We start from the raw sequence: 26,202 nt of genomic DNA, 5'->3' as shown, positions 1-26,202 counted from the left end.
TAAAGTGTGATTTGCACTCCACATGATACATTAAAATCATCTTGAGTGTAAAATCTACATGATACATTAAAATCACTGAAATCAATAAGGACCAGTATTAAACTAGCTGATTAGTGTCATTTGTTTTCATATTGTGTGCTACTTTTTTTTCTAATAATGGTCCTATGCCATTGAGTGAAGGAAAAGTAATAAATGAATGAATTTGTATTGGAACATTTGAGTAAGGTAATGTATAAAGTTAGCCCTGTAAACTGTAACTTTGTTTTTGTGATTGCTGCACTGAAGTTCCTTGAAAGTAACTTGATCTTCTGCTGTAGTCAGAGGTGAGGCTTAAAGCACCTTTCTTATTTATAAGTTATGGCGGATTACAAGGGGAAAGAGGCAAACAAATGCCGTGTCTAGATGTTTAAGCTTGATCTTTTGAAAATAACTTCAGTGTCTGAGATTTATAATTTAGTTAAGGGAGAAATGTTAAACAGTGTACACCAGGTACAGTGTGGAATAAAAATTTAATGCAACAAGTATGCTGAGGCTAAATAGATAGCAATGGAGTAATGACTGGAAGCAAAGGAATATACTGACAGTTTAAGAAATAAGGCATTTAAATGCTGGTTACAGACAAGTGAAACAAGTTGGTTAGTGTTTTATATCAAGTATTCTTTAGCTCATTGGAGTAAATTTGGGATTAACTAGAAAGGGGTAGAAAAGTTTTACAGTACTGTTTCTGCAGTGTAAACTCTTTTGTCATGTGAAACTGTAAGAGTGCGTAGTTACTATTTTGTGCTCTTGTCCTACATGAACTTGATGTTTTATTTTTGTTATAATAATATGCAGAAACCTATAGAGTGACACGCAGTAAGTGAAACAGACCATAAAGGACTGATGTTCTTCATTCCACATTGCTGCAGTCCTAACCATTGGGTAGTCCGCTGTCCAGTCGGCCCGAATACCAAAGTATATGGCTGACGTCGGTCAAGGCGCATTAGACTGATGTCAGGACGTCAGGGTACTAATGCGCATGACCGACGTCATATCCTCAGTCTTTTTTGCCGCATGGTCCGATGCAGAAGCAGTTTTGCGAGTGCAGGTTGGCGTTCTGAAAAATTTCCGAAGTCGGAGTTTCAGACCGAATCAAAGTTGGCTAAGTACCCGTTGGGAACATTTTGGTTTTTCTTGCCTCAGTATTTAACCGGATGTCAGAAAAAGTGAATAACTGTATTTCTTGTGGGAAGCAGATACCTCATAGGGATTACCATACTTTGTGTATACCTTGTTTAGGGCCTGAGCACGGCGTTGTTGGTTGCGCTCTTGTGCTAGATTTAACAAGCGCACAATTAAGAGAAGGTTAGACTGTGCCAGGTTAGTGTTTGGGAAGCGTTGTAATTATAAAATGCCGTCGGATGCTCCGGCGCCAGTCAAAAAAGCGCAAAGACAAAACAGCAAAGCCTAGGGTTGATGAACCGGCAGTCCCGGACGTCGGTTCTTTAGAAACTCAGTGGAGCCAGAGGTTTTGCCAGGAGTTTCTTTGGTGTCTCAGGCAGAGTCTTTACTGTTACAGGATGTGCCCTCTCAGGAGGTAGGCCAGGCTGAGGGCGCTTCTCAGGTAACTGTTCTTCCCTCTCTTCCCAAGGTAGTTAGAGCCTCTCCTTCTGTTTCCAAAACTTCTTTGAGAGGTAGGCCAAGTTTAGCTTCAGTGGGGGCTTCTCCTAGCACTTCAGGTTCTGTGCCTAAGAAACATATGCTTAAAATGGCAGAAGATTTAATTACTATGATTAGAGGCTCTATGCCCCCCCCTGATAAGAGGCCTAGGGTGGAACCTGAGTTTGAAAGTTTTGAACAGTGTTCAGAGGCTTCTGAGTCTTCTCTTGAAGACTTGCAGGAGTATCCTCCTTATTCTGATTCTGATGTGGATGATTCCACTCCTACAGCTTCTCCTCCTGAGGATTTCTCATTTTCAGAGACTCTGCATTCCATGAGGGAGCACTTTAAATGGGAAGGCCAAGATTACTCTGATTCCAGGAAAAGGCTTAGGGAATTCTTATTTTACCCCAGCATAGGCCCTTAGCTATACCTCCTGTGTTGAATGTGGTGGAAGATGTTTTGCAGAGGCTTCCCTGAACCCTGATTCTTTGCCTCCTGCCCTGTTAAACCTGATAGGTACTATAGGGTGCCTGAAGCTCATAAGTATCTGTTTAAGAGTCCTAGGGCAGACCGAAACTATTTCTCAGGGGCCTAAAGGTGTTAAGGCCTCTGTTGTTAAAAATCCTGTTCCCACTGATAAAGAGGCAAGGGCTTTGGATAGGTGGGGAAAGAAAGTGTATACTTCTTCCACTTTAGCCATGAGGCGTTGAATTGTCAGTTTCACATGCTAAAATATCAAAATTATCTCCTTTCACAATTGAAATCTAAGGTGGATGCTTTGGCGGAAGGTATAGAGTGTAAAGAGTTGCTGGATTTAGTTCATGTGTCTGAACAAGTGGGTAAGCATTCTTTGCAATGTGGTTTTGATGCTGTGCAGGCCTCCTCGAGGGTGGCTGCCACTAGTTCTGTTCTTCAGGCATGCCTGGTTGAGGGATCAGAATTTAGCAGAGCATGTTAAGACTAGGATTTTGGATGCTCCTTTACAGTCTGATGTGTTATTTGGTTGCCTGTGGAAGCAGTTTTAAAGAAAATGGAGGACAAAGCTAAGTCTATGCAAACTGTTAAAGATTTTTGCAGGTGCAGCCACCAAGTTTAGTAGAAATTGGCCTACTAAGGGATGGACATATCCTGCTTATGATTCTCAGTCTAGGGGTAGGTCTAGGCGTGCTAGTGGCACAGCTCAAGGTTCTTTTAGGCCTAGAACAGGGGTTCACCTGCTCAGACTTCTGGTGAGGGCAGGGGTCAGTCCTTTAAGTAAACAGACCCAATGACCTGCCTTTTCAGCTGCCAGTAGATTCTCGTCTGGCAGCTCCTTTGGGAGGAAGACTGTCTCTTTTCAAAGAAAATTGGGATTTAATCACTCAAGACAGATGGGTGTTGGATATCATTCACCACGGTTACAGGTTTTATTTCCATACATTGCCCCTTTCAAAGGCATGCCAGACGTTCCCCCTCCACAAAGGAAAGAGGCTCACAAGCAAATTTCTCTGTTACTCCAAATAGGGGCCATTCAGCCAGTCCCTGTACCAGAAAGGGGCCTAGGATTTTACTCTCGCCTGTTCCTAGTACCAAAGAAGGGGAACACGTGGAGACCAATTTTGGATTTATCTATCCTCAACACTTATCTGGACATTCCCAAGTTCAAGATGTTGACGTTACAACAGCTTTTACCTCTGCTGGGCAAAGATCATTGGATGGTAACTTTAGATCTCAAGGAAGCTTACCTTCATGTGCCTATAAGACTAAGTTGCAGGAAGTATCTGCGTTTGAGCTGGAAATTCTCATTATCAGTTCTCTGCGTTGCCCTTTGGCTTATCTACTGCCCAGAGTATTCACAAAGGTTCTGGCTCCAGTGATAGCTTACTTCAGGCTAAAAGGAATTCAAATCTATCCTTACTTGGGCGACTGCCTGATTCTGGCTCAAGAAAAGGAAGACCTTCTACAGCATCTGGAATATGTCATAGCAGTGCTAAGATGCCTAGGGTATTCTGTGAACGAAATAAAGTCCAGTCTAGTACCCTCTCAAGACATGTGCTTTCTGGGTGTGAGACTGAATACAGCAGCCCAGATGGCCTTTTAACCCCGGACAAGCAACAGAATCTTTCCAGTTACTTCCATCAACTATCTCTTCAGTCCGGGCTGACTGCAAGGACAGTCCTTCAAGCCTTAGGGTTCATGGCATCTTGTATTCTGGTGCTTCCCAATGCCAAACTGCATATGAGGAAGCTGCAATGGTATCTCAAAAATGTGTGGACACAGCACTGCCAGGATTTGGACACTGTCATTCAAATAATGCCTTGCATTCAAAAAGAATTTTTGTGGTGGGCTCAGGAATGTCACCTAAACAAGGGACTCTCTGTGACCCGGCCAGAGGCGAGTCAGATTTTAACGACAGATGCCTCGGACATTGCTTGGGGAGCTCATCTAAATGGAAAGTGGATCCAAGACAAGTGGCCTGCCAGACTACAGCATCTACATATCAACATGAAAGAGATGTTAGCAGTCCAGTTTGCATTAATGGCTTTCAAGGAGTTACTTCTTCCTGGGCAGGTGTTGATTCTAACAGACAACACAACTGTCATGTGGTACATCAACAAACAAGGGGAACACATTCTTATCCTCTATGCAGGCAAGCAATGATTTTATGGGAGACTGCTCAGCTTGCAACTAACTCTTCAGGCAAGGTTTCTGCCGGAGCACAGAACTCCTTAGCAGATGTGTTAAGCAGGCAAATCATGGATCCCCACAGTGGAAACTGGATCTTCATGTATTTCAGAAATTGACAGTGTCATGGGGAACTCCAGACATAGATCTGTTCGCTTCTCCACTGAACCACCAGCTGCCAAAGTTTTGCACAAAGGGGTTTCATCATACAGCTTGGAAAGTGGATGCTCTTTCTTTCAGTTGGAAAAATCTTCATGTGTATGCCTTTCCACCTCTGCCTCTTCTCCCAAAGGTGCTCCTAAAGGTCAGACAAGACAAGCCAAGGATGATTTTAATAGCTCCAGATTGGCCTCGGCAACACTGGTACCCACTACTAAGGAGTCTGGTAAGGAAGCCTCCATGGCCTTTACCTTTGATTCCACACCTGTTATCTCAGAAGGACGGTCACCTGCTCAATGTCAAGCTTCACTCTCTTCATCTAACAGCATGGCATATTCTGTTTTGAAACACAGCAGGTCTCAACTTCCTCAACAAGTTTTAAATGTGATTATGGAAGCCAGAAGACCTAGTACAAGGAAAGTGTACATGAAAAATGGAAGAGATTTTTATTTTGGAGTGCAGCAAAGAATTTGAAGATTTCTGAGCCTAATTTGAGTGTGGCTCTTCAATATCTTACTGAGTTATTGGACAAAGGTTTGTCCTTCTCTTCCATTAAGATTCATGCTGCAGCAATTTCAGCTCACTATGATTGTGACCCTCCATTGTTTTCGCATCCTTTGTTCAAGCAGTTTCTTAGAGGGCAAAGGATATAAGACCCAGAGCTCCTACTCCTGCTTGGGATCTCAATTTTGTGTTGGAAAAACTTACTCTACAACCTTTTGAGCCTGCGGCTACTGCTGAATTGAAATACTTGTCATGGAAGACTGCTTTTTTGTTGGCTATTACTTCTGCAAGAAGGGTTTCTGAGTTGCAGGCCCTTATGGCAGTAGAGCCCTTTTGATTTTCCATAAGGATAGGGTATCATTACGTACTAATCCTTCCTTTATGCCTAAGGTGGTTTCTAGTGTGGCTTTAAACCAAACTATTCATTTGCCTACTTTCTATGCAGATCCCCAAAATAAGGGAGAAAAGATTTTGCACACTTTGGATGTACATAGGCAGTTACGTTATTATTTAAGCAGGACTAAGGATTTCAGGCAGTCTCAGCAGTTGTTTGTTTCTTTTGCTTTGAGTTCTCAGGGCAAGCCTGTGTCTAAGCAAACTATTTCTAAGTGGATTGGGTTTTGCATTTCATTTTGTTATTCCCATCATGGCAAGGAGATTCCAGCTGGGATTAGGCCTCATTCCACTAGGGCTACTGCCACTTCTACAGCATTTCTAAGGGGTGGCAACTAAGGATATTTTGGAGGCAGCTACTTGGAGTTCAGTACATACTTTCTCTAAGCATTACCACCTTCCTCTCTACTCTAAATCTAGGGCTGGTTTTGCCACAGCTATTTTGCAAGGCATGTTGACAGCTCCTGCTTCCTTATGATTTGCCAGCCTCCTTACCTCTGCTTTGGGATTCTACCTAATGGTTAGGACTGCAGCAATGTGGAATGAAGAACATAGTACAGTTTTGTACCTACCATAAATGTAGATGTTCGAGGATCCACATTGCTGCAGTCAATTCCCTCCTCCTTCCCTCTGTGTTTAGGGGTGGTGGTGTGGGTTAGGCTATATTCTTGTAAATTTGTATATATTGTATATATGTTTGGTGCAGGGTTTTGGTGTTTTGGTTTAGGCCTTGTCTTTTTAGGGTCTTCTGACATCTGGGGCAAGAAAAGACTGAGGATATGACGTCGGTCATGCGCATTAGTACCCTGGCGTCCTGACATCAGTCTAATGCGCCTTGACCGACGTCAGCCATATACTTTGGTATTCGGGCCGACTGGACAGCGGACTACCCAATGGTTAGGACTGCAGCAATGTGGATCCTCGAACATCTACATTTATGGTAGGTACAAAACTGTACTTTTTGCAACAGGAAAATAAAGAATATATGCATTTAGAGTAAGAGACACACTTTGTGTTACAGCTTGATTTATTAGTATGGAGTATTAATAAGTTAGTGGACAAGAAAAAAAAGGAGAAGGTGTTGGTTACAATAATAATGCACATATACCAGTGGTAACATGTTTGAATCATAAAGAGCCTTAACATTTTGTAAAGAAAAGTTAGAAAGAAGGCTTCTTTGTTGGAATAAAAGGAAATCAGAAGGGAAGGGATTTATTATTAATTAAAAAGGAGATTGAAATAAAGGTTGAGAAACAAATGAAGGACCTTGTTGGCAGGGCGTAAGAATTACACTGACTACAGTGTGTATTGCACTGAATTCATCAAGACAAGATGCAAAGACGATCATGGGAGAAGTTAGAGCATTTCATCAAGAGTATGTGACAATGGATAGAGATTATAACACTGTATGAAACTATGAAGGTGTGTCAAGATGCCATAGAGTACTGACTGACGGCAGATATGTAGAAAATTACTTGCGTATATATTTGGTTTCATCAGTGTAATGAAAGTAAGAAAAATCAAATTGGAATATATATATTTTTCAGTGAAATATGTTTTTGGGGCAAGATTAGGTAGATGTTACATATCAAAAGAATACAGCAACATGGCACAAGTTACACAAACACATCCAATGATTATGCATTACACAAGTTAAGGTTTGAAGCAAGTAAAAGAGTAGGGTAATAAACTTGGCATTTTCCAACATTTCTTCCAAAAAAGGTGTTAAATGAATGGGTAGATCAGTCTTTAAGTGAAATGCTGCTAGGTGTGAATGTAAGCAATAGAGACCTAGGAAATTATTAGGATAGTGGTAAATTAAAGATTAGACATGGTTATAATGAAAGCAAATGCGGTGCTAAATGTTAATCAGTAGACTTTTAGAGGGCTTAAATGAAGAGAGGAATTACAAAAGTGAAAAAGAAAAAGTGGAACACAGCAAATTGAAGATGATTTGAAAGAAGCTAGAAGAAGGTCTGTGCAGGAATATTTAGAAATATGAATGAATGTAGGGCAATGGTTTTAAAACAGATATTTTTTAACAATAATCCTAGGATAACCAAATTTCTGGATCAACTTTTGAGGCAACAAAAGGCTGAAATGATAACTAAAATCTGGAATTATGAGAATGGTGGGGTAGAAGTGGAATCAGGAAAACAATATGATTGTAGTTGCAAAGTACATAGCACTTTATGTAGACAGGATGTAGAGGTCAAGAATAACACAAAAAGTGGGAACATATATGAGACAGTTACAACATTCTCAGTTAACATATACAGAAAGAGAGCTATTATCATTGAAAATAAAAGAAATTGAAATTATAGGAACAATAAGTAGTCGAAATGCAAAGAAGACCTTGTGGAAAAGGAAGGAGCAGAGAGTCTGGCTAGTACTTTTTAGTAATATTTTTCCTGGGTGGGGATGTACGGTAAACTGGGAAAGAAGCAGTAGTGGTTTTGAATCTGATGTTATCCATTTCATTATTCCTCACGACTGGGTCTTGGATCCGATCTGCACTTAACAGACATAGATTCAATTAAAATAAAAGAGCACAAACGTTGCGAGTCCACAGTACTATTTAATGAATAAAAATAATAAAACAATGTTAAGCTCTTTCATCAACTAGTATGACATAGATTCAATGCTCGAGCTCCTCCCTCTCCCGTAATCCCTTTCTACATTCTACCCCTCAGATCTTGTTTGCTGCGTTTACGCGTGAACGTGATTTCTGGTACTGAGCGATTTTCCGGGAAGTTTTCTCAGAAAAATCTTCAGCTAAGTATTTTTTTTTCTTTTATATAGTAGTTTATAGTTTCCTAGTTATCAATGAGGAGGTCAGAAATGGTGAAGGCGCAGGGATTCTTCCAAGATGTTCCAGAAGATTCCTCCTCCAGGGGCACAGGAAGAGGATTCAATTGCAGACGCTGCCCTAGAGGTAGAGGGGGTCCCCCAGGATCAGGGCTCCAAGGAACCCTTCTCTGAGAAGCCCTTTCAGTGCCCTTGAGGCATTGCCCGACTGTCCTACCCTGGCAGCAGTTGGGGGTTGGTTTTCATTGCACCCAAACGCCTGGACATCCATAACAAATGATCAGTGGGTGCTCAAGATCCATGGGTTATTACATTCCCTTTTCCCAACCTCCTACAAATCCCAATAGAGTTCTTCCTGACTCCCAATAGAGTTCTTCCTGACATGCCACCCAGTCAGAGAGAACTGGCCCACAGAGAAGTTTTAGCACTTCTAGAAAAAAGAGCTTTCCAGGAGGTCCCAGCAGGACAAAGAGGATCTGGAACTTACTCTCACTTCTTTTTGATGCCAAAAAAGACCTGGGACTTGTGTCCAGTTTTGGACCTCAGCTACTTGAATTTCTTCGTCAAGACGTCGAAGTTCTGGATGGTCACTGTTCAGTCCATCCTGCATCTGTTGTAGAAGGATGATTGGATGTGCTTCATAGACCTCCAAGACACCTACTATCATGTCAAGGTAGACAAAAGGCATCTATGCTTCTGGCTCGGAGCCAATCATTTTCAAGTTCAGAGCCCTGCCCTTTGGACTCACCACAGCCACAAGGGTGTTTACCATGTGCTTAGCAGTAGTAGCGGCTTACCTGAGACTACAGGGTTTCCAGGTCTTTCCATACCTGGACGATTGGCTCCTCACTGCTCCCACGAGGCATCAACTGGCATCTGCCACTCAGTATCTTTTGCAGACTTTCGAAAGACTAGGCATTACGGTGAGTATGCAAAGCTGAAGCTAACTCCTGTGCAAAGCCTAGAATTCGTAGTGACCCACCTCAAGTATAGTCACAGAGATTACACCTTTACCTCCCCAAAGAGTGGACTTGATCAGGCAACAGGTCAGGGCCATCCTGGAGGTCCTGTTGCCACAGGCGCACCTCATCCTCAAAACTCTGGTATCCATGGTGGCCAGCAAGGTATTACATGTGAGTGCTTCAGTGGACATTGGCAGTCCAGTGGTCCATCCTTTGTCACCCCATGCCAATCCCATTGACACCTGTTTGCAGACAGCATCTGCAGTGGTGGCTTCGGTCAGAGAAACTATTCCAAGGCAGACCCTTTTTCTCTTCCCACGGCCATGGTGACCATAGACGCTGCACTGCTGGGGTGGGTGGGCATTTTCAGGGCAGAACAGTCAAAGGCACGTGGTTCCCCACGGAGATAAAGTTGCACATAAACGTTTTAGAGATGAGGGCAATCCTCCTCACGTTGCAAGCTTTTCAGTATTGCCTTCATCTGGGAATGGTGCCATTTCCTACAGACAAGATGCCAGTGGTCTGGTACATCAACAAACAGGGGAGAACACATTCTTACCAACTGTGCAGAGAGGCAGTGAAAGTGTAGGAATGGGTGATCTTGTCCATTCGCTTTCTTCTTGCAATGCACATACCCGGAGAGTACAGTGTCTTGGTAGACAGGCTCAGCAGGTCTATCTTGACCACACACGAGTTTTCCCTCAGTCTGTCAGTGGCATTTCAGATTTTCGGCCAATGGGGTCAACCTTGCTGCAACCTTTTTGCATCCCCAAAGAACAAAAATACAGCAGGTACTTTGCCTTGATCCCCTCAGAGGGGCAGTCCCCGAGGATGCTCTAGTCCACCATTGGCCTCATGGTGTCCTGTACACATACCCACCTCTTCTGTTGATCCCCAAGATGCTCCAGAAAGCCCACAGACTGAAGAGTTCTATGACTCTCATTGCCCCCTTCTGGCCTCATCAGGTGTAGTTCCCATTCCTGCATTCTCATCTGAAGTGTCTGCCTTGGATACAGGATCCCATTTTGGATCTCATCTCTCATCCGTCAGACCAGCAATCTCCCAACCTTCAATCCTTTCGTCTAACCGCATGGTTTCTCCACTTCACGTGATAATAAGACAGTCCAGGCTGGCTTCTCCTGTCAGGAAAATTATTTTAGCTTCCCAGAAGCCTTCTACTCAGAAGATCTATCACAGTAAGTGGAAATGTTTTCCATTTGGGCTGTGGAAAAGAATCTTTACCCCTTCTTAGCATTGGTGCCAGATATTCTTTTTTTTATCGTCCCCTTTTCAAGAAGGGGCCAGTTTCTGTACTATAAAGCTTCAGTTAGCAGCCGTTTCTAACTTTCTTGTCAATAAGGAACCTACCTTTTCCTCTAGATTATTTAAGGCCTTCATGAAAGGCGCCTTTTTTCCTCAGGTCTCCTCTCAAAGATCCTTCCCCTCCTTGGGATCCGACTTTAATGTTGCAGTCTCTCACTCAAAGTCCTTTTAGCCAGTACATTCATGTGGTATTAAATTTCTGTCTTGGAAAACTGCCTTTCTTGTGGCCATTACTTCGCCTAAGAGAGTCTCTGAATTACAGGCCTTGTCCTCCAAACCACCATATATTATTTTTCATAAGGACATGGTGGCTTTGTGAACTACTCCCCTCTTTCATGCCCAAGGTAGCCACTGAAATAATATTAACCAGAATATTGAGTTACCCATCTTTTTTCTTAACCACTCTAATAAGGGCGAATATCTCCTCCATACTTTGAATGTGCATAGGCGGTTAAGATTTTATTTGCACAGGACTAAGTCCTTTAGAAAATCTGATCAGTTGTTTGTGGCTTTCTCCGTGAACAGTCGTGACCAAGCAGTGTCCAAAGTGACAGTCTCTAAATAGATTTCAAAATTGCATTTCCACTGTTTATTCTGTTAGGAATTTGGACTTGCTTCATCCACCTAAGACTCATTCTCTTAGGTCAGTTGCTACCTCATCATCCTTCTCCGCTAGGATGTCCATAGATGACATTTGTGCTGCAGCCACTTGGTCCACTTCTCACATCTTTGTTGCACATTATAAGCTGGATATGGTCTCCAGAAACTGACCATCCTTTCGTTCCATAGTGCTCAGGCACATCCTTTCTTAGGACTGCCCAGGGTTTGGTGGTAGCTGGGGATTCTGACCCAGTCATGAGGAATAATTAAATGGATAACATCAGATCAGTAGTTATGTATTTGGTAGCTGTGTTATCCTATTTCATTATTCCCTACTTCCTGCCCACTTCCCCCTTCCATGTTTCTATAGATTCTGAAGAGGCTGAAGTCTCAGGTTACTGCATTTCTGCTCTTTCGTGTAGGTCTGGCATTAATATGTAAGTGTAGATATATAGTTATGTATCATTGGGTATTCTCTAGGGTTCCAACAGCAAACTCGATCTGAGGGGTAGAGTGTAGAAAGAGATTATGGGAGAGGGGAGGAGCTCGAACCTTGAATCTGTGTCTTTGAAGTACCAGATCGGATCCGACATCAGATCCAAGACCCAGTCGTGAGGATTAATTAAACAGGATAACACAGATACCAAGTTATGGTAAGTACTATTGGCTATTGAAGTCAGATCATTCTGCATATAGAAGTGTAATACTGGGATTGATGGAAGGTATGCAGAGGCTGGATAGTAAATTTGTTGCACTACAAATACATATTAAAGCTGAGGCCAGAACAGAAGTGGAAGCCCAAAAAAGAGTAATAAGTAGAGCATACAAGGCAGTACTAAATTTGAAAAGGCAATGCAGTAAAACATTAAACATGGCATGGATATTACAAATATACCTTACACCAACATATGCAACTATATCAAGAAACTGAGGAATGTTTGCATAAATATTCTGTACTCCTACAAGACATGGAAAAATGTTCTGCCATACAGCAGGCATATTTTGGAGATGTGATCATTCAAAACAGCTTCTTGGGAGCATATATTTTAATATATGTAGCTGCTTCAGTACAAAGATAAATTGAACAACATGGTAAGTCATATTTGGAAGAGAATTTAACCTAAGTATCGAAATGTTCTTGTTAGTTGTTTTTAAAGAGGAAATTGCTTTGTTACCTTTAGTGTTGATAGTGAATAAGAAAACCATAACTAGGAAATGGAAATGAAAAAAAAACTGTTAATAAAAGAGGTTAAAAATGACTGCAGAGATTAAAAATGCAGAACTGAGAACTATGCATGATCAAAAACAGAATTCCCTAGTAAAAAGTGGACATCATGATGGAAACTGACCGTGGGGAGGGCGTTGATATGGAATAAGACACCCAAGATGCAGAGTTACTTAGTAAAATAGATTGTAACAAAATATGTTCTTCGTGTTTCACTGTTGCAGTCATCACCCTTGGGTTATCCTGCCAGGGGTAGCCCTCAGTCGGCCCGAATACCAGAGGCTTAGTATTTCTGCGTCTGTTGCTGTTGCTCCAGGACTGATGTCAGGTCATCAGTGGTATAAAATCAGGCAGCCGACACCTGTACATCAGTCTTTCTTGCCGAGGAGCCCGAAGCAGAAGCAGTTCGCACGAGTGCCGGTCGGCCGCTACCTGTGTTTTCGTTTCCAAATTTGAAGTTGAAGTCTTCTAAAGCTAAGTAGCCCATTGGGGATCCTTTTTTCTTGCTCTAACCGATGTCAGAAAAAGTTAACAATTGTCTCGCCTGTGGAAAGCAAATACCACACTGAGATTTCCATTCTTACTGTGTCACCTATTTAGGCCCAGACCATGACGTCCCTCGCTGTCGGTTTTGTGCTTTGTTCAACACCAGAACTATACATCATCGGACCCTTATTGTAGCTAAATAATTTCGCTCTCGATCTCCATATTCTGAAATGGCTTCAGTAAGCCTTCCGACTACCGATCTTCCGAAAAAAACGTAAGGATAAAGACAGAGACAGACCGCACAGATCCAAAACTGCAGACGATGCTTCCATTAAGCTAGTCCCCACTTCGCCGGTACTCAATGAGGCGCTTTTGCAGCCCCTGATGCCCGGTTCTATGAAGTCACAGGCCGCTACCGAGACCCGTTCGGAGTCCAGTACGTCGCGAGACTCTTCTTTGACTAAGGGTCCTACGGACATATCTACCTTGGATGGGTCCAGAGCCGCTGAGCAGGCACTGGCTTCCGAGGAAGTTCTTCGCATTACCGATATTCGACACAAACCAAAGACTTCTTTCGCATCTTCAGTTCTTTCTAGAATTACCGAGTTCCTAAGGCCCAGGGTACGAACTACGCCTAAAAAAACGACGACCCAAGCTGAAGGACCTGCTTCCATGCCTCAGTCTCAAATGCTTAAAATGGCAGAAGACCTTATCATGCTGATTAGGGGAAGCCAGCCTACCCCTTCTAAAAGAAAAAGAGACTTGTCCCTAGCAGCCTTATCTGACCAGAAGTCTGACGACTCTGAGGATTCTGATTATGAAGACATGCCCTTGTCTGTCTATGAAGATTCAGATGCAGAGGAATCCAATCCTTCTGCCTCTCCTCCAGAGGATTTTTCTTTTGGTGAAACCCTAGATACTTTGAGAGAGCATTTCCATTGGGAATGCCAGGATTACCCTCAGTCCAAAAAGAGACTGAGGGAATTTGTAGATTTACCACAACACAGACCCTTAGCTATTCCTCCTGTCTTGGATGTTGTGGATGATGTTTTCATGGAATCCAGTTTAACTCCTGACACCCTACCACCTGCTCCCAGGAAACCTGACAGGTATTACATAGTCCCTGACTCACACAAATTTCTCTTCAAAAATCCTACTGCTAACCCAGAGGTCATCTCCCAAGGACCTAAAAGAATAAAAGCAACCACAGCTAAGAATCCCACCCCTTCAGACAGGGATTCCTAAGCTTTAGACAGATGGGGTAAAAAAGTATACACTTCTGCAACTCTTGCCATTAGAGCTTTAAATTGTCAGTTCCACATGTTGAAATACCAGCAACATACAATGGAACTTCTTAAAAAAAATATCTACCTTGTGCAGAAAATAAAGAGTTACAGGAGCTTATGCATTCTGCAAACCAAGTTAGTAAGCACACCCTGCAATGTGGGTTTGATGTCCTAGAAACATCCTGCAGGGCAGCGGTCACAGGTTCTGTATTTAGAAGGCATACTTGGCTTAAGGAACGCACCATTGAACAAGACAATTTGTTTGGCACCAAGGCAGAAGAGGTTTTAAAAAAGATGGAAGAAAAAGCTAAATCTATGCAGACAGTTAAAGACTTTTTTACAAGTCCAGCCTCCGAGATTCAGTAGGCATTGCCCCTCCAAGCACTGGTCCTTTCCAGCCCCATCAAGGCCGGCTCAGACTAGACCTAGGGCAAGCAGACCCCCCAGACAGCAGTCCCAGGGAATGCAGAGATCTAAGCAATGGAGTACCTCCACTTCTAAATCAGGGAGTGCTTAGCCACCCCCTTATGGCAAGAATTCACAATGACTTTTCAACTCCACACCTTACCTCTGCCCACTCGCTTGTGCCCCTAGGAGGAAAACTTGCCTCCCATGCAAAAAACTGAGCTTCCATCACCAAAGACCAATAGGTTCTCAACATAGTGTTCCAGGGGTACAAATTTTACTTCCACACACTGCCAACCCCAAAAGGGTTGCCAGATCTTTCTCCAAACCAGTTGTAGAGACCCAAAATCAAGTTCATTCCCTGCTCTCCATGAGGGCAATACAGCCTGTGCCTGCAGACCAGATAGGCCAAGGTTTCTATTCCAGACTTTTCCTGGTACCCAGAAAAGAGGGCACCTGGCGCCCAATCCTAGATCTATCAATTCTAAACACCTTCCTGGTGATACCAAAATTCAAAGTCCTCACCCTCCAGCAGCTTCTTCCTATGCTATCCAAAGATGCTTGGTTAGCCACCCTAGACCAAAAAGAGGCCCATCTGCACATCCCAATCTGGGACTCCTGCAGGAAGTATCTATGTTTCAGGGGAGGATCTATGCACTATCAGTTCTCTGCACTTCCCTTTGGCTTATCCACTGCTCCCAGAATTTTCACAAAATGCCTGGCTCCAGCCATTGCTTTTTGCAGACAAAGAAATATTCAAATTTACCCCTACTTAGACGACTGCCTGATTCAGGCAGACAGTCAGGAAAAGCTGTTGCAGCACCTGACCTTTGTAAATGACCTACTGATCTCACTGGGGTACACTGTAACCGAAATGAAATCCAAACTAAAGTCCCCAGTCAAAAATTTGTATTCCTGGGAGCAAGCCTGAACACAGCATCACAGATGGCATTCCTTACTCCAGAAAAACAAGCCTATCTGACAGGCTACTTCTCTCAACTGGCCACCAGAACCCAGTTATCCCCAAGGAAAATCCTGCAAGCTCTAGGATTTATGGCTTTATGCATTCTACTATTTCCATATGCCAGACTGCATATGAGGAAACTTCAGTGGTACTTAAAAAGCCCTTGATGTCAACATTCTCAGGACGTGGAAACTATCATATCTATGATACCTTGTCTTAGGAAAGATTTTCTTTAGTTGGCAGCAGCATGCAACCACAACAAGGGCCTTCCCTTTTCACAACCCCACACTGCCCAGACCCTAACCACAGATGCATCAGACTATGCCTGGGGTGCACACCTGGACGGCAAGTGCATTCAGGGCCACTGGAGCCCAAATCAAATACATCTGCACATCAACCAAAAAGAGATGCTAGCTGTTCAGCATGCTCTGACAGCTTTCAGACCCCTACTGTCTCTGGGGCCCCTCCTAGTAAAAACAGACAACACCACAGTGATGTAGTACATCAACAAGCAGGGAGGAACTCACTCTTACCCACTCTACAGGCTAGCCATGACTCTTTGGCACATGGCTTTAGCCATGCAAATTCACCTGCTAGCACACTTCCTGCCAGGCAAGCAAAACCCTCTGGCAGACACCTTAAGCAGAAATCTCCTAGACCCACACAAGTGGCAATTAAACTGCAGCATCTTCAGCCTCGTAACTCAGAAATTGTGTACCCCGAAGGTGGACCTATTTGTCTCCCACAACAACCACCAGATCAGCAAATTCTGCACCAGGGAACCTCACAGCAAAGCCTGGAAAGTGGATTCTCTGTCCTTCCAATGGGTAAACCTCTTGATCTTTGCATTTCCCCCTCTACCTCTTATATCAAGGGTACTACTCAAAATAAGGGAGGAAAAACCAAGAGCAATCCTGATTGCCCCAGACTGGCCATGACAACACTGGTACCCACTACTGGGCAGTCTGTCACCATTGCCTCCATGGCACTTCCCTTAGATCCCTACTCTCCTGACCCAGCAGAAGGGAGAATTCTTGCATCCACAATTGCAGACCCTGAACCTGGCAGGCTGGCTTATTCCTTGACCTCTCCTCCAGTGGCCAGCCTAAGCAAGCAAGTCCTGGACATTGTACTTGAAGCCAGATATCCCAGCACTAGAAAATCCTATGCTGACAAGTGGAAAAGATATTACTTCTGGATCCAGGCTGAAGAAGCTGAACCAGCACAGCCCTCCTTACCTCTTATCCTGGATTACCTAGCAGACCTACTTCACAGGGGCCTATCCTTCTCTTCTATTAAACTTCATGCCTCTGCCATCTCTGCTCATTACAGCACAGAGCCACCTCTCTTTTCTCACCCTCTCATCAAGCAGTTTCTTAGAGGGACTAACAAGTTAAGGCCACCCAGAAGAGCCCCTACCCGTGCTTGGGACCGTAACTTTGTGTTGGAAAAGCTCATGCTACCACCCTTTGAGACTGTAGCTTCAGCAGAGTTAAAATTTCTCTCTTGGAAACCAGCCTTGCTGCTGGCCATCATTTCAGCTAGAAGAGTGTCTGAGCTACAAGCACTCATGGCTGTGGAACCTTTCATCATTTTCCATGCTGACAGGGTCTCCCTTAGGACTAACCCAACTTTCATGCCTAAGGTGGTGTCCAGTGTGGCTCTCAATCTATTCATTTGCCCACCTTTTTCCATAAGCCTCAAAATAAGGGGGAAAGGATCCTGCCCTCTTTAGGTGTGCAAGATGTGCACAGACAGCTCAGATTCTACCTGGATAGGACTAAGCCTTTTAGGAAAACTGACCAGTTACTATTCAGCTTTGCAGCAGGGGTAGAGGGCAAGGCCATATCCATACAAACCATTTCCAAATGGATTGCACGCTGTATCCATTTCTGTTACAAACACCACGGGAAACCACCCCCATAGGGGGTCAGGACACATTCCACTAGGGCTACTTCCACCTCTGCAGCCTTTCTCAGAAGGGTCCTTACCAGGGACATCCTGGAGGCTGCAACTTGGAGTTCTGTTCATACCTCCACCAAACATTACCACCTGCCTGTTTTTTCCAAATCCAGGGCAGGCTTTACAACCACAGTCCTGCAGGACATACTAGCCAGCCCAAACAATTCTTGACTGCCTCCACCCTTTACTTCAGCTTTGGGAATCAACCCAAGTGTGATGACTGCAGCAGTGAAACACGAAAAACATAGTACAGTTGGGTACACTTACCATAAATGTAGATGTTCGAGTGTAATCACTGTTGCAGTCCTGGTTTCCCACCCTCCATCCCCCTTGTCTCTCTGTCTCTGTCTCTCTCTCTCTCTCTCTTACTCACTCATTTCAGTGCTATTTGGTATTTACTTTCTGCTGGTGGTATTCTTCCACCATAACCTAGCTCCCTATCTGGGGGCTCCTGGCATTTGGGGCAAGAAAAACTGATGTAATGGCGTCGGCTGCCTGATTTTATACCACTGATGGCCTGACGTCAGTCCTGGTGTGACAGCTACCGCTGCAGAAATGCTAAGCCTCTGGTATTCGGGCCAACTGAGAGCTACCCCTGGCAGGATAACCCAAGTGTGATGACTGCAACAGTGAATACACTCGAACATCTACATTTATGGTAAGTGTACACAACTGTACTGTATGTAACAACTCGGCCAAAGTGTTTTGTACTGTAGTGAAAGTAAATCATTATGGCCTCTAGTTAATCCCTTATCTCAAATTATTGGTTTCCTAGTTGAAAGGAGAAACAGATGCTCTTGGGGGAAATCAGTCACCTAACTGTCCAGAGACTCCTTGTTGCTCCAGCTGTAGTGACATCCTCACGGAATGCAGGCGGTCTTGAGTTCACTTCCCAGACAAGGGTTAGTGGTTTCCTTTCCTGTTGAGTTGCTGATCTCAAATTACTTTGTAAATACTTAATTTATGTGCTTAAGTGTTTTTAAGAGCAATGTTAAATCACTCTTGCGATAAAGACTGGCTAGAACATTTGTATGTAGTACATGGATTTACATGCTTAAAGATGGCAAGATGTTTAAAGTTAAATGCAAGTAGTGATTGACATGAGGTTAGTATCTCAGTATTATGTGAACATATAACTACAGAATGATTTATTCAACAGTCAGTGCTGAAGTAAGAAGTGCATCATGCATTTGGACTGCAGAGTAAGTAAAAATGAAAATGTATTTGTTAAAAGAAAGGCCCTCTTCTGTTTCTACAGCACTGCACGCTACTGACTCAAGTAGGGGATCATTGGTTCACCCAGACCTTAGGACTCCAAGGCTGGCTGTGTGAATCCAGTCTGCCTGATATTTTTGAAAGTCAGGTTGTCTGATGAGGTTATTGGCCTCCTGCAGGAAGCCAGGAGACCAAGATAGAGAAAATCTTACTTGGCTACTAGTTGGAAAATGTGTGCCTCAAAAACATTTCCCCCCTAGCCAAGTAAGACAGTTTCTATTGGTGTGCATCAAGAAACATAGTCCCCAGGGAGTTCACAGAGCTGCAAAGACTGCAGTTATTTGTCAGAGTTCCTCTCAAAGGCTCCCCATGCATCCATTATTCTCAGCCCACTGCTTGATAAGGCAGGATACTGCTTCCTCTTTCTTTTCTTGACACCTAAACTTTTGTCTCTAAAAGAGTAATACTGACTTATTTTTGAATCCAGTAAATCTCTGCTCTTGAAGTTTGTTTCCTGGAACTCTCTTGGTGGCTTTGACTTTGCCCTGAAGGTTGTTGGAGTTGCATACCCTCATATTCAAAGAAGTCTTTGTGGTCTTCACAAATAAAAGGTAAGCCCTATAACCATTCTGGTGATGTAGAGAGATAAGGCCTTGTCAACCCAAGTTCAGTTATGTCTTGGGTGACTGACAGAGTGGTAGGGGAGATAGGGGGGGCATGTGCATGGGCATACAGCTAGTAGTTACATGTTGGTGATCAAGAAGCTATTCACATTGTGCTTTAGCAGGGAGGAGAGGCAGCCTACTGACATCTGCTCCACGTGGGATTCTGGAGCAGTTCAGCACAGTCTGCCAACCCTTCCTTTATGCTGGAAGTAATATTGAAGTAACTAGGGTTATTCTACTGACCAGTTTTTCTCTAATGCTCAAAGTAAAAGGGAAAGGTCTTGCATATTTTCTGTGTGTATAGACAGCTGAGCTATTACATTTCCATAACCAAATAAAACAGGCCACTTCTCTTTTTTTTTGTTATGCCATACAGAATGGGTAAGCTGCTGTCCAAACAAAATCTTTACAAATGGTTGACATGCTCTGTTTTACTTTTCTTTTAATTTAAATTCACACATTCTGGGCAATGTGATGGATACACATATATTGAAAAGAAAGTAAACTGTTGAAACATTTTTCATTATTTTCTTGCATTATACATGTTTTCTTTTTTAACAATTATCATTTACTCCAGCATTACAGTAATTGCTCAAGTCCTGCCTTCCCTTATTTCACCCAACATCTTAATAATACCTGCTGTGACCTTGTGAACATTATGCTGCTTATGTTGTTCCCAAAAACTGCATTTCATTGTCGTCATTATCCACCCCTCCTTTCTCACATTTTCTACATGGGTCAGAATGTTGTGTCATCCTTTGCTCTCTCTTTATTCAAGGCCACTGTTCTACCTTCTTTGACAGTTATGCCTGTCTGTCACAGTTTTTCTGTCATACACTCCATCTGTCTCTTTATTGGATGCCCTCATTTCTTCTTGCCTGCTTTCTGTCTGTCCTGAATCTTCAGCAGAATGTCTTCAGCTATTCCGCACATATGCCTAAACCACCATAATGTGTTCTGTTTGACTTTTTCTACAGTTGCAGCTACATTGGCTTCTACTCTGGTATGCTTATTTCTTCATCTGTCCAGTGGTGTACATCCTATCACCCATCTGAGGCACTTAATTGCCATCACCTTTCTCAACTGCGCCATTACTGCCAGGGTTTCTGTACCATGTAGTAGTACTGGTCACATCACTGTTTTGTACACTTTACTTTTCAGCTTCTTTGGAATTCTTCTGTCATGCACTACTGAGTCACACACTGTCCCAGTTGGCTGCAACCCTTCTCCTCAATTGACCTTCTCAGGTACTTGTAAATGTTAACCTGTTTGTTGAGATTACAACTGTCTTATGTATACACTCAGTTTCATCTCATTTGCCTTTAGTTTTACATTCCATTCCCAAAGTTCTTGCTCAGATTCTGTCTGTAATGCCAGATTAGCTGCATAAAGCAACTTTGTTGATCTCTCCTCTCAGATCTGTTTGCTAATGTAGTCCATCACCAGTATGAACAGCAGTGGGCTCAAAGCTGAACCCTGATGCATACCCACTCCCACTGAGAGGCTCTGTGTGAATCTGAACACTGTTCGCACTTATCTCATTGGATCCTTGCACACAGCCTGCACTGAGGCATCCAATGTTTCTTGTACTTTGAACCACCACAGAACTGCACAAATTGGCTTTCTTGGGACCTTGTCATATGCTTTCCCAAGTCTAGGAATGCACAGTTGGGTTCTTTCCATATCTCTAGCTTCTTTTCCACTATCTGTGTCACTGCAGATATCGGGTCAGTTTGGCTCTATCTTGATCTGATTATGAACTGCTTATTTTCCATCTTAATTTGTAGTATTCTGTATATTTATTTATCAAACATCCTCTCCAGAACTTTCATGCAGTGTGGCAGGAGTCTGATATTTCTGTACTGTCCACACCTGTGGATGTCCCGTTTGGTCTTGTACACTTGCACTAGTGTGGTTATTCTTCAGTCATTTGAGGTATGCCTTTCTCTCCATACTGCATTGAGTACCTTCAGGAGCCTCGTCTCCCCTGTCTCACCCAAGAACTTAATAAATATCTACTGTGACCTCATTGCAGCCTGTTGCTTTCCCATGACATCATTTTCCTTAACTCTGTTCTGACTTCTTCCAGGGTAGGATCTTCTTTCATCATTGGCTATGTCCGGGGGCAGTACAGACTCCATTTTTTTTTTTTTATGTAAGTTGCTTCTTCCCTTTTCTAAAGATCTCACCTCTAATTCTTTTATCTGTTATTCAATACTTCATCTGTGGTTAGTTTAGATTTTAATTTACATTTTCTTGTAATTGCTTCTTTGTTTGGCAGCCAGTAGCATTAAACTTAGTAAGGCTTTACTGTGTCCAGTCAATTTGGTCCCTATTTCCCAGCTGAAAAGAATCATTGCATTAGTGACAATCATTTGCTCCCTCAACATTTCTGACAAAGTCCTCTTTAGGGAATTTTTAAAATATGCTATCTTGCTAAATTCTCAAAAATAATGTTCTCATTTATGTGTCTTTCTCATTACACCTCCAGCATTGCTGTGTACCTGTGGTAAAATTCTTTGAAGTTTGTTTGGGATCTAAAAAATACCTATTCAACTGAGAAAGCCGGCTCTTGAAACATATTTTAGAGTCACACAACTTAGATTAATGCATTTCTCACAATTCCAAACATACAAGTCTAAGGGGAAGGAATTGCTGTTGAATCTGACATGAGCACAGGATTGGGACCATTTAGATGTATAAGATGTTCTAAAGGAAAACAAAGATGCACAGGAGTATATTAGTAGATGTTTTCAACAGATGCTAGAACTAATGTAATTAAATATTTGGAAAAGGCAAACCATGCCCATAGGATTTTCATTGAAAAAGAAGATAGACTAGAAGACAAAATAAGATATATGGAGGAATAAGTAAAATACACTCGGGCTTTGGGAACAGCTGGTACAGAATGGGGAAATAAAAATCTAGAAAGTAGTTAAAGTGGAATGTACTATAAGAGATACAGACCAATTACACTACTTGGGGTTGACATATGAATTAAATGACAGTATGAAGCATCTGGCATCAGGCCTAGTTTTAGCAGGCTTTATAGTAGAGCCAATAGAGGGGATGTAAAGTAGATTGTGACAAGGTAAGGATTTGAAGAACTATTGAAGCTGAAAGAGTACATCATATCTAAATTGAAACAGGGATGAGAGGCTGTACAAGGAGTGAAGTTAGAGACACATGCTTGGAATGAAGTATGGATGGCACCCAGGTATGCCACAAAATCAGACATTTATAGTGTTTACTTGGAAGTATTAAAAAAAATGTCCTATTCTCATGTTGCAATATTCATTACAGTGGAGAGGTTGCTGCCTGCAGCGCCGCCATCCGGCCAGTATACCAAAGACTTTGCTCTTGGAGGGTATATGTAATGTCTCTTGTCAGGGCCATACACCGACATAGGGTATAAAAGTGATGTCTGCATGTACCCTCTTCAGGTTACAGTTTCCGTTCCAAACCAGACGACCGCTTCATCTACCAATACAGATAAGTGCCCTGTTGGGTTTTTTCTTTATCTTTGATTACTGTTAAGACATACATATCAACTAGAAAGGGAAAGTGTGCTTGTGGGAGACAAATTCCTCACAAGGACATGCACGAGAAGAGCGTATTTTGCTTAGGTGAGGCCCACGACCATACATCCTGCCCCATTTGGAAATCTTTTGTCTCCAAGACTCTTCGCAGCCGCCTGGCCACATTAAAATTGTATTTAGAAAATCGGAGATTACGATGTCTTGCACTTGGGATGGAAGGGGGAGTAGGCCCATCTGACGAGCCACCGAGGAACGCCAAGAAAATTAGGCTGGAATCCCATGCTGAGCCTCAGGCATCCAAGCAGATTCTTGAGGCTGATAAAAGCCCAGGATCTTCTTAGACCTCGTTTCCAAACCAGGTGCGGGAACCTTAATGGAAGCTGGGGTGGCGGAAACTTCAGGTACATCCATTGAGGCAAATCAGCCATCAGAACCTAATGGCGGAGGGCCCTGCTCCTACACTACCACCCAAACAGACATCAGTTCTGATTCTTTCTCCATCGGCTACCCCTTTAAAAAAGAAAGCAAAAAAAATCCTGAACCTCAACCGGTTCCTGGTTGGGAAGTATTTTCACAAAGTCTCTTTAAGGCTTTTCAGGCTTTGCAGACACAACAATTACCTCCTGGCCCCTCTCCTCAACTACCTTTAGAGGTTCAGAGGAAGATTACTCCTCTTCAGAGGAATCTGTTAATTATGAATCTCAAATAGACTCCCCCAAGGACTTCATTACCCCAGAGGAGGAGGACTCCATTACTCCTGAGTCACCGGGGGAAGAATTCATCTTTGAAGACACAATCTCCCTCATGAAGGAACATTTTAAGTGGCAGGCATCAGAAGTATCTGACACCAAGAAAAGGTGTTTTGACCTTTTACAAATGGAGCAACCTTCTCCTTCTGCTGTGCCCCCATTATTGCCTGCTTTCCAGGATGCATTTTTGGCTGCCTCTCAGTCCCTAGACTCACAGCCTCCATCCTCAAAATGCCCTGACCATTTCTATAAGGTCCCCTAGGAAACCCAGTTCCTCTTTAAAAATCCTCCAGCAGATCCAGCAGTTATTGCAGTCTCTGCTGACAAAACTTCAAGGCATATACCTTCTGCTGCTCTATACCCTATGGATAAAGACAGCATATTCATGGACGGATTAGGGAAGAAAGTGTATACCTCCTCTACTCTGGCTGTAACGGCTCTCAGCTATCAAACACATATGGATAGGTATGTCCTGGATACCTTCACCAAAGTCTCTACCCTCCTCTCTGAGGCCCCTGACTCCCCCATTAAAGCACAAATCAACACCCTGCTTTTCACAGCATCCCAAGTGACTAGGCACTCCATTAAGTGCAGTTATGATGGTATGGAAGCGTCATCTAAATCTGCTGCATCAGGATCAGTTTTGAGGTGATATTCCTGGGTGAGGCTACAACCTCTCCCTCTGGATGTTCAAACAAAATTGCTTGACACACCCCTGGACAATAAGGCTCTGTTTGGCCATGTTTCTGCAGAACTTCACAAATCCCTTCAGGAAAAGGGAAAAAGAGTTACAAATCCTTAAGCATTTACTGGTAATCCCCTATACCCAGATACCACAGGAACTACCCACAAAAACCTTCTTTTGTGAGAAGACAGCCCTCGCACACAGCTCCTCTGTCTAAGGGACATAGATATCCAAGGAAAAGCTCTACTCCTAGGTTTCCCACCAACCCTTCCACCACTCTCTTTTGGAGTCAGTCTGACCAATCCAGACCACCTCCACTGTGACTTACCACCTCTAGACCTAAACACCCCCTATCCCTTCGCCTCACCCTCTCCCTACCCTCCTGGTGGAAAATCACATCAGAACAATAGGTCCTGTCCATCATTCAGAGGGGATATTTCGTGACTGGGTGAATGTTACCACCCTTCCAGGATATTCCCCAAACACCAAAAAACCAAATCCACCTTTTCCCACCCATCATTCAACAACTCCTAGATCAGGGTACCATAGAACAGGTACCCTGCCAACAAAGAAACATAGGCTTCTACTCCAGAATGTTTCTGGTACCAAGGAAAGACAGCCCATGGAGACCAGTCTTAGACTTATCTTTCCTAAATGTCTTCCTCAAAGTACCCAACTTCAAAATGATTACCTTACCCCTGCTCTTACCACTCATTCCAACACAGGCTTTCATGGTAGCCCTGGATTTGAAGGATGCCTACCTGCACATTCCTATACATCCAGCTTACAGGAAATTCATACACTTTACAATAGGTTCTTGCCATTTTCACTTTTCTGCCTTGCCCTTTGGACTCTCCACTGCTCCTCAAGTTTTCACAAAGTGTCTAGCCCCCTTCATTGCTCACTGCAGGACTCTGGGTATACAGATATACCCATATCTAGATGACCTGTTCATCCTTCACCAAGACCGCCAATTTCTTCTATTCCACCTACAACAGGTATCATCCACCCTAATTCAATTAGGGTTTACCATAAACCACGAAAAGTCTCCACAGACGCATCAGACTTGGGGTGGGGTGTAGTGCTCTTGGGGTGAGGTGCAGTGTTCCTAATAAACCAGAATCAATTCTCTGTGCAAGGCAGATGGTTCAACCTAAGACAAAAGGACCATATCAACATCAAGGAAATGAGGGCATTATTGTTAGCCCTTCTAACATTCAAATCAGCTCTTCAACCAGGAACCCTAAAAGTAATCACAGACAATACGACTGTCCTGTGGTACATAAACAAGCAAGGGGGAACAAAGTCATACCCCCTCTGCAGCCTGGCGATCCAGATTTGGAACCTAGCATCATAACTCCAGATCCACCTGGTGGCAGTTTATATTCCCTCAACAGAGAATGTCATGGCTGACCAACTCAGCAAAACTTCAGCTCCCTCTCACAAATGGATGCTTCAGAGAGCGGTATTCCTGGACCTTATTCACAGGTGGGGTATTCCACAAGCAGATCTCTTTGCCTCCCCCCAGAACAGACAGATGCCCAGCTTCTGCACAAGGGACCCACATCCACAAGCTTGAAAAGTGGACGGATTCTCCTTCTCTTGAGAGGAAATGTACCTTTACGCCTTCCCTCCCTTCACTCTAATTCAGAAAGTCCTCCTGAAAATCTAGAGGGACAAACCCAAAATCCTGTTGGTGACCCCGTTTTGGCCAAGACAGCATTGGTTTCCCCTCCTCCACTCACTAGCCAAGGGAAATCATTACAGGTTACTCCATCGAATAGATCTGCTCACACAGGACAAGGGATCCCCTACAGACACCTATATTCAGAGGATGTACTCAATGTTCTGCAGGAGGCTAGAAAACTTAGTACCAGGAGAAATTATGTATCTAAATGGGGCAAATTCTCCAGGTGGTGTCAACGGAAAAAGCAGGACCCTTTGACTACTTCTATACCTATGGACCT

At 43.3% G+C, this 26,202-nt stretch overlaps 1 protein-coding gene across 6 annotated transcripts in view; it reads left to right on the top strand.

Moving 5' to 3' along the window:
* HMBOX1 (homeobox containing 1) overlaps positions 1–26,202 on the top strand; it is a 1,854,813-nt gene that overhangs the window by 202,968 nt on the left and 1,625,643 nt on the right. For 5 of the 6 annotated variants that reach the window (XM_044062710.1, XM_044062709.1, XM_044062708.1 and 2 more), the window contains exon 2: positions 18,158–18,284. The exons of the other annotated variant lie outside the window; for it this stretch is intronic. In XM_044062710.1, coding sequence (XP_043918645.1) covers positions 18,250–18,284 — 35 coding nt within the window. In that variant the 5' untranslated portion in view covers positions 18,158–18,249. The remainder of the gene's footprint in view (positions 1–18,157; positions 18,285–26,202) is intronic. 6 annotated transcript variants of the gene reach the window in all.

The sequence above is a fragment of the Protopterus annectens genome, chromosome 2.part1, assembly GCF_019279795.1.
Source record: "Protopterus annectens isolate FY-2018-M chromosome 2.part1, PAN1.0, whole genome shotgun sequence".
Taxonomy (NCBI): domain Eukaryota; kingdom Metazoa; phylum Chordata; order Ceratodontiformes; family Protopteridae; genus Protopterus; species Protopterus annectens.
The sequence above is the reverse complement of the archived record's forward strand: the minus strand, read 5'-3'. Positions and strand labels throughout refer to the sequence as shown.